General features: G+C 37.6%; 1 protein-coding gene across 1 annotated transcript in view; it reads left to right on the forward strand.

Moving 5' to 3' along the window:
* LOC120429068 (uncharacterized) overlaps nt 1-5,965 on the forward strand; it is a 32,712-nt gene extending 26,747 nt beyond the window's left edge. Inside the window, exon 3 of the mRNA XM_039594216.2 lies at nt 4,550-5,965. Within this exon, the coding sequence (XP_039450150.1) occupies nt 4,550-5,729 (1,180 nt within the window). The 3' untranslated portion in view covers nt 5,730-5,965. The remainder of the gene's footprint in view (nt 1-4,549) is intronic.
* The last annotated feature ends 1,298 nt before the right edge of the window (nt 5,966-7,263 follow it).

The raw sequence follows: 7,263 nt of genomic DNA on the forward strand, positions 1-7,263 counted from the left end.
GGTAAAAATATTTACGAGACTGAAAAACCAAGTCTGTCATATAGAAAATGCCAAAAACCACAAAAAATCCCGTTTTTTCAACATTTTTATTTTTAAAACCGCTGTATCTTCCCAAGGATTGGACATAGGACAATGGTCAATATGAAGACTTTTATGTAAAATTATCTGGGGAATCGATTCCCACTACCGGTTTTTAAAAATTTTGACGTTTAGACCACTTAAAAAAAACAGTTTTAGTAAATGATTTTTGTTTTTTTTTAGGAGAGACATACCATCCTGCATTTTTCGTCAGTCTTTTGGTAACATCTTAGGGTATTTCCTCAAAAAATTTGAGCGAAAAAAAATCGTGACATCACCTTCAAATTTAACTTTTAAACTTAAAAATTGAAAAATGACATAAAAGTGGCGTGTATTTTTGTTTCAGTGTATTTTTATCAGAAAGCCCGTCCAATTTCCTACAAGTTTGTCTTTGACCACTTTTTGATACGATGCAACGGCTTCGAGATACAGTAATTTTTAAATTGCAAAATACTAAAATATTTAAATACCTTACGCCCTTCTCAAATGTTATTCTCGAGTACTATTGGCTCCATATACACAAAAATGACTTATATAGGCCTAGGATAACATGTCTACAAAGTTTCATTGAAATCGGAGAGGGTCGGGTACAAAAGTACCAGAAAAAATCCTGATTTGAGCTGGAATTGCTCCCAGAACAAACCAACAAAGCCTACCTTGATAACCTGACAGACTTGCCTTTATTGATGGATAAATAAAGTCAGGTCAGTCCCAGCATGAAAATTGATCAAATGAACCTATAAATTTTAACTTTTTTGAGTAAATTTTAGGATAGGGGTACTTTTTGAACCAATATTGAAATAATTGTTGAAAAAAGTATGTAAAAATTGGTGATAAGAAATGTAAAAAAAGGTGAAACATTTTCTTGGCTTCTCACGGCAATATATCAGCACTCACTTTTTACATATGGGACGGACTAGATTGGAGCGGCAGATTACTCTAGCATAAAAATTGCAACTAACTTTAACTTTTAATAAATTTTGAAAGAATACAGATTTATTTTCAATGCTAATGCAAAGCAACAACAGAATTGTACTATCCTAAAGTCCCAACCTAAAACCCACATTATGATAGCGAAAAAGTCACAGAAGCAGCGGTGTCTTGTGCAATTGTGATATTTTCACTACCGGAGAACTACCTACCTAACGCTTAAGCCCTGGGGCTGCGACAAAGCGAGTTCTCGTAGCATGAAGGGGTGTCCATAGCGCTTATAAAAAATAATGTATACCCAAATTTTAACTAATGCACTAGGATCAAATCATGCCCCTTGACTTTACAAGGCCCAGGGATTTTAATTTTCAAAATAAATACTTCATCTTTCATAATTTGCAATTAGATATTAAACGAATCAAAATTATGTATGCTTTTTCACTTATATAGTTTTTTTTTTCATTGTAAAATACCGTATTATTTTCGAAGAAAACTCATATTACCATAATTCGCTCCATGGGTATCAAACGAAGCAAAATTTTGTATGCATTTTCAGAATGTATGCATTTTCACTTTGTTAAAGTTACTGCCTACCAGCGACTCCACCGAGGCAGGACCCAAGGAGACGACTCCTACACCTGGACTGAGCCAACATTTACTTCCAGTCCGACGGAAGACGTGATCAGACAAATCTCGTCTCGAAAAATGCCACCGGGACCGTCTGGGATCGAACCCAGGCCGACTGGGTGAGAGGCAATCACGCTTAACCCTACACCACGGTACCGGCACATGCATAATTACCCGAGCAGGGGTAAATAACACGGGAATACCAAATTTTGGTATTACTTGGGCTAATAACAGCGACCAAAATGTGCCCTTGGTTGCCCAGTAATAGATGGTAAAATACCATGAAATCATACCAAAGTCTTGTATGTGAAAGGGCACAACAATACCAAAACATGTTATTCCAAAGGTAAAATAATACCACAAAATAAAATCATTTCAATACCAAGTTGAGGTCTTCTGGATTTTTGAACATTGCTTGAATACCAAAACTTGGTATTGCCATGGTTTTATTTTTAGGTATTCCCGCGCCCTTGGAAAATCAGATTGTGGTATTCCTGTGGTCTTCCACAAACATGATTTTGGTATGATTTCATGGTATTTTACCATCTATGGGCAACCAAGAGCACATTTTGGTCGCTGGTATTTGCACGAGTAATACCAAAATTTGGTATTTTCATACCATTTTTGTGCAGCAGTTGCAGTTTGTGAAAAAACGGAAATGATCCATATGCAACAGCCAAATCTACTCACTTGATGATTCCATGTTGTTCTTAGTGATATTCTTCACCACACCGAATGCATTTGTCATTGCACAGTGTTCGTAATGGCAAAATTAAGTGGAATAAATTGATAACTCCTTTATTTGACGTCCTAGCGAAATGGTGTCTTCGGAAGAGTTGTTGTACTTGATAAGGGCTATCTTTTGAAGTTATTGACATACAGGGTGACGACCTTCCAGGGTGTCAACCAAAAACTAACTTTGTTGGATGACGTTGTAGGACTTTGGTGTCTTCGGCAAAGTTGTAGAGGAGAAAATTTCATGAAAGTTTGTCAAGGCGCCAAATTTGTAGCTCTTAATCTACTCGTGATATACGCCATTTTTGCAAAAATGGTCCAAAAAAGCACTTTTTTGGTGATAACTCAAAATGTTAGCATTTTAGCTGCCTACTATGTTCTGAAGAGTTGTTTATGAAATAAAATTACACATCTTTGCCGAAGACAGCAAAATGTTTTGAGCCTTTATTGAGGAGTTATAACAATTTTTAGGTGATTTTGAGCATATTTTCAAGTTGCTATGTTTTCAAAATGGCGCATTTTGGCGCAAAACCGAACAATGCACCTGAAATTACTCATTTTCAACTACATTTCCTGAAAATATCTCCGTGTCTATCGGTGTCTACTTTTAGATAACTCAATTTTAGTTTGACTGTTTTTAATCAATTTATTTATAATTTTTAAGCGGAATCTTATTGAAAACGTGGTAATAATCGGTAAATTGAAGGGTAAATTGATCGATTATTATGGAAAATACATTTTTTATGCTTTAATTATGACACACATTCTAAAATTATGAATAAAAACATATATAGCCCAAAAATAATGCAGGTTAAAATTTTAAGTAATTGTTCGTATTTGAAATTAAGTATTTCTTTTTATACTTGGTCAATTCAGAAAGGTTGTCGTATTTTTTCATAGACATAGTTTTTTTCATAATAATCGATCAATTTACCCTTCAATTTACCGATTATTACCACGTTTTCAATAAGATTCCGCTTAAAAATTATAAATAAATTGATTAAAAACAGTCAAACTAAAATTGAGTTATCTAAAAATAGACACCGATAGACACGGAGATATTTTCAAGAAATGTAGTTGAAAGTGAGTACTTTCAGGTGCATTGTTCGGTTTTGCGCCAAAATGCGCCATTTTGAAAACATAGCAACTTGAAAATAGGCTCAAAATCACCTAAAAATTGTTATAACTCCTCAATAAAGGCTCAAAACATTTTGCTGTCTTCGGCAAAGATGTGTAATTTTATTTCATAAACAACTCTTCAGAACATAGTAGGCCGCTAAAATGCTAACATTTTGAGTTATCACCAAAAAAGTGCTTTTTTGGACCATTTTTGCAAAAATGGCGTATATCACGAGTAGATTAAGAGCTACAAATTTGGCGCCTTGACAAACTTTCATGAAATTTTCTCCTCTACAACTTTGCCCAAGACACCAAAGCCCTACAACGTCATCCAACAAAGTTAGTTTATGGTTGACACCCTGGAAGGTCGTCACCCTGTATATCAATAACTTCAAAAGATAGCCCTTATCAAGTACAATAACTCTTCCGAAGACACCATTTCGCTAGGACATCAAATAAAGGAGTTATCAATTTATTCCACTTAATTTTGCCATTCCGAACACTGTGCATTGTTGAACGGCCTGTGCTTGAAGTTCTTGAAGCTTCTGAAAAATAACATGATTGAAAAATAAGTATTATTAAAATGAAACCGGATTGAAATTCACCAAAATTCAATAATCTGTTGATTGACTCGTTTTTCAAAGTATTTAGTTATCCCGACTTAAAGAAATTTCAACGTTTTTGAAAAAAATATTAGTGAGTATATCACAAAAAAAATCAGCTTTAACATTTTTATGTTTCAAGTCATTTTAGCGCAAAATTAATTATCTCGCCAAAATTTTTAAAAAAATTCCATAGTTTCAGAGAAAATTGATGAAACCTTTCAATACCAAAATAATACCAAAATGTGCCATCCTGACTTAGAAAATTTTCCACAATTTCAAGTCATTTCTGTAGGGGGTATATCAAAAATGTTTAAAATCAAGTTTGAAATTTCGAAGGTTCTCTTATGCAAACTTATTTTTAATAATACAAGTTGAACTCTCGAAAAAAGTTTTTTTTACTTAGCGAACCAGTAAATATAATAAATTAATAATAAATTTATTTCTTCTTTTTCCAGACTTCAAGCCACACCCCCAAACGCAGTTCCGGCCTCCAACACCACCCCCACTGGTGGCTTGAGCGGCTTCCTCAACTACCGCGAGAAGGCCTTCGAAGAGGACGATGTGATGGAGCTGGAGGTGCTCAAAGAGCACAACATCTCGTTCAACCTGCCGGAAGATTTCAAAGAGAAAAAATGCCCCTCCTGCCGGAAGCGGTTCATGTTTGACGATTCGCTGGAGGAACACCTGAAGGAGTGTTTGCAGTTCCGGCTGGTCAAGTTTATCCGGGAGGTTTATCATCTGCTGTTTTTGAAGGAGAACCGATCGATTTCGCCGTTTGAGTTTATTCGGCGGGCGGTGTTTTCGATCAGGAGGAGCGTCGAGGTCATTGCGAGTTACGATGGGGACGTTGTGGATGAGGAAGAGGAAGTCGTTGAGGAGGGCGGGGGCGAGGAGGAGCTCAAGATCGATCGGTCTTTCATTAGGAATTTGGAAAAACTACGGGTTAATTACAACCGGGAAGGGGTGAAGATTCCTTCACCGTTCCCGGCGGGACCAACGCTGGACGATGGGCGCAGCTCAATCACATCTACCTCGATCTCCCCGGTCGTCGTCCCGGGAGTCACCCGTTGCGACGAGTGCAACGTCACGTTCGAAACGCTCACCGAACTCGAAACGCACAACATCAACTACCATCGAGAACTGCCAGCGCCCCCTTCCGCGCTACCCGAAGTGGACAACGTGGCCATGCTGAACAATTTCCACGCAATCGCAACATTCCTGCAGCAACCAGCAAACATTCCACCACTCTCCTCCGTGCCCCGTCCGGACGTGGCCCTGGTGCGGAACCGGCTCGCAGCGCGAACGCCCGACTCCGTCCAGAGCAACACCTCGGAGGACAGCAGCAACGGGCAACGGTTGAAAAAGGTGCGCTGCCGAAACTGCCGCAGCCGGTTCTCGATGATTTCGCAGCTGGACGAGCACATGGTGCGCTGTAAGAAGTCACCCCGCGGATTCTCGCCCCAGCAGAATCAGAGTCGCCAGGGTCCGCGACCGCGGCCACACTCGGCCGGAGCGGGTCGCGGAAGGGGATACAGCCCGAACGCGTTTGATCGCACCGGCGGCGGCGGCGTCGTTGGGAGGAATCTCAACGCAAGCTACTTTTACTACATGGAACAGCTCAAGGATCAGAAGTGACTGCGCTGATAAGTTTTAACTTTGCCAAGACTGCGTTTATTTTGTACGTAATTTTACGTAACTATTTTTAATGTATATTATGTGTAACCAAACCCCCACGTTTGTTTGTGATGAGTTCATTTTATAGTGATTCGTTAGTAAATTATCAGTCTGCTAAATGGTATTTCTCAACCGCAATATACTCTCAGCTCTACAACGAATACTGTGAAAAATACAAAGACAATTTGTAGCTATTCAATGAATATGGTGTTGTTTTTCTTCTAGCTATCCGAAGTTGTGAATTGGACAACGTTCTAATCGAGGGAGAGGTGTCGTTGGGTTGGTGGGAGAAAGAACACTTATGCGCTGTGGTGTGAATCATACGTTACATGAAGCATACCTGTAGGCGATTTTGAGTATTTTGTTCGTGGTTTTAATTTGCTACCGCTACATGGAAAAAATCGCGGCATGCCAATTAAACCAAAAACATACAAATTGCACAATAATTTAAATTTAAATTGTTAAATTATTGTGTACATCACGGTTACTGAACACAAAATATGCATTGCACAAAGTTTTTAATAAGCTTGATTTTGTGATAATTAACAGAATTTTCATCAAATGAATTTATGATTCAGCTATCCATATTTTCCTGAGATTTTGCCAAAATATTTCGGAAACGAAGCACATCCTGAACAACGAACTCAAAACAAAAAAAAGTAAAACAATTTTTTTTTCTATTTTCATAGTTTCACGCAGAAAAATATTTTGTAGAATCAGCCTGTACAAGGTTTGATTCAACAAAAATTTTGTTGAATATAATCAACACCGATTTTGGGTTAGAACAAACCTTGATTTTCTCAATTCCACAAAAATATTTTGTTGTTTTGAAAAAGTTGCTTTGAAAGTAGCGCTGAATCAACAAAAATCGCAAAAATCTTGATTTTCAAATCAACAAAACGTTTTGTTGATTCAAATATGCCTTATTTTTCTGCGTGTTCTAGCTCGAGAGACCATCCATAAACTACGTGGTCAGTTTTTGGATACCTGTTTGAAAAAGATATATAAAAATATAAATAACAAGCCATGGTCGCAAAATCGTAAAATCGCGATAAATCTTGCTGTTTTGTAACTTGTAGAACATTGTTACACTCGAACACATAACACTGCAAATTTATAAAAAAACACGTACAATAGGGTGACAAGAAAAAAAATACAATTTTGGAAAATCATGAGAGATACCCCCTGGTTCGATTCTTTTGGTAAACATAAGTAACTGTGCCAATTATAAGGCAAATCGGTTAAGAGTTAAGGGACGCTTTTTATCGTTGATGTTTGTATGGCGAAATTCGAAAAAATGTATGGGAAAAAAATCGAAATTCCGCCAAAAGGTCACGTTAAATGCTGGGTGCTGAAAAGACAGAATGCGTAACGTGATTTTCGAATGCTCCCTACTGCTCCCCACTAATATAACTGCACTACAGCTGTAAACATAAACAAAGTAGAAGACTATGTTCAAGCTCAAGCGTGACATATTTTTTAGCTGTTGAAGTGA

Source organism: Culex pipiens, chromosome 2, assembly GCF_016801865.2.
Source record: "Culex pipiens pallens isolate TS chromosome 2, TS_CPP_V2, whole genome shotgun sequence".
Classification (NCBI taxonomy): Eukaryota; Metazoa; Arthropoda; class Insecta; order Diptera; family Culicidae; genus Culex; species Culex pipiens.